An 880-nucleotide genomic window follows, 5' to 3' on the forward strand; every position below is an offset into this window, starting at 1 on the left:
TTCTTTGACCTTGTGATGTTTTCTACTAAGATTAATGCATAGTGGTTAGGAAAGGAGATTATTTGGAGTTTTAGACCATTACCCAAACCTTTCATTTCCTCATCAGTGTCTGACGATCCACATAGTACACATATCAAGGAGTCAGTCTTAAGACATGCACATAATTTCTACACTGTCTGTGATTCCTCTCATCACATCTAATCAAAACATAAACTGATTACAACTTGTTTGAACATGGGTTTCTTTTTAGGAACAGTAGCATGCTCTGCTTTAGTTCTGTAGTTTTCAGTCCATATATAATGGGGTCCAAAAAAGGGGGAAATATTAAAACTGATACACCAAGAGCCCGTCTTACATATGGGGAGGCACCAGGGATGCGATGAACAATGAATGTAAAAGTAGTATTAATTTCTAGGATTAAGAAAACAACTAAATGTGTACCACATGTCTGAATGGCTTTTTTCCAAGCTTCCACATTCTTAGTCATAATACATGTGTAAAATATCCGTGCATATGTGTATAATATGACTGCCAGTGGTCCCCCTGGGCATATGAACAAAGACATTATCCCATAGTAGTTGTTCACTCTGGTGTCCTCACAGATCAGTTTCGTCAGTGATGGATTGTTACAGTACAAATCCACTATATTTGTCCTGCATATTTTAAACCGTGCAACTAACAAAAACAATGTAAAAATAATTGAGAAGTTTATAGACCAAATTACAATAATAATTTTTATTAAGTTTCGTGGACTAATTATGCTATTATACCTCAAAGGACAACATATAGCAATATATCTGTCATATGCCATGGCAGTCAAAATCAGCAAGTTTCCTGTACCATAAAGATGAATAAAAAAACCCTGTGAAATACATGCAGG

General features: G+C 35.5%; 1 protein-coding gene across 1 annotated transcript; it reads right to left on the minus strand.

Annotated features, from left to right (window-relative positions):
- Positions 1-217: 217 nt before the first annotated feature.
- Positions 218-874, minus strand: LOC121939445 (olfactory receptor 52B2-like; the record flags this gene model as incomplete). The annotated part of the gene is made up of 1 exon (XM_042482466.1): positions 218-874. A coding segment is annotated over one exon (657 nt), but the record flags the coding sequence as incomplete, so codon positions are not given.
- Between the last annotated feature and the right edge of the window lie 6 nt (positions 875-880).

The sequence above is a fragment of the Plectropomus leopardus genome, unplaced genomic scaffold, assembly GCF_008729295.1.
Source record: "Plectropomus leopardus isolate mb unplaced genomic scaffold, YSFRI_Pleo_2.0 unplaced_scaffold4849, whole genome shotgun sequence".
Taxonomy (NCBI): domain Eukaryota; kingdom Metazoa; phylum Chordata; class Actinopteri; order Perciformes; family Serranidae; genus Plectropomus; species Plectropomus leopardus.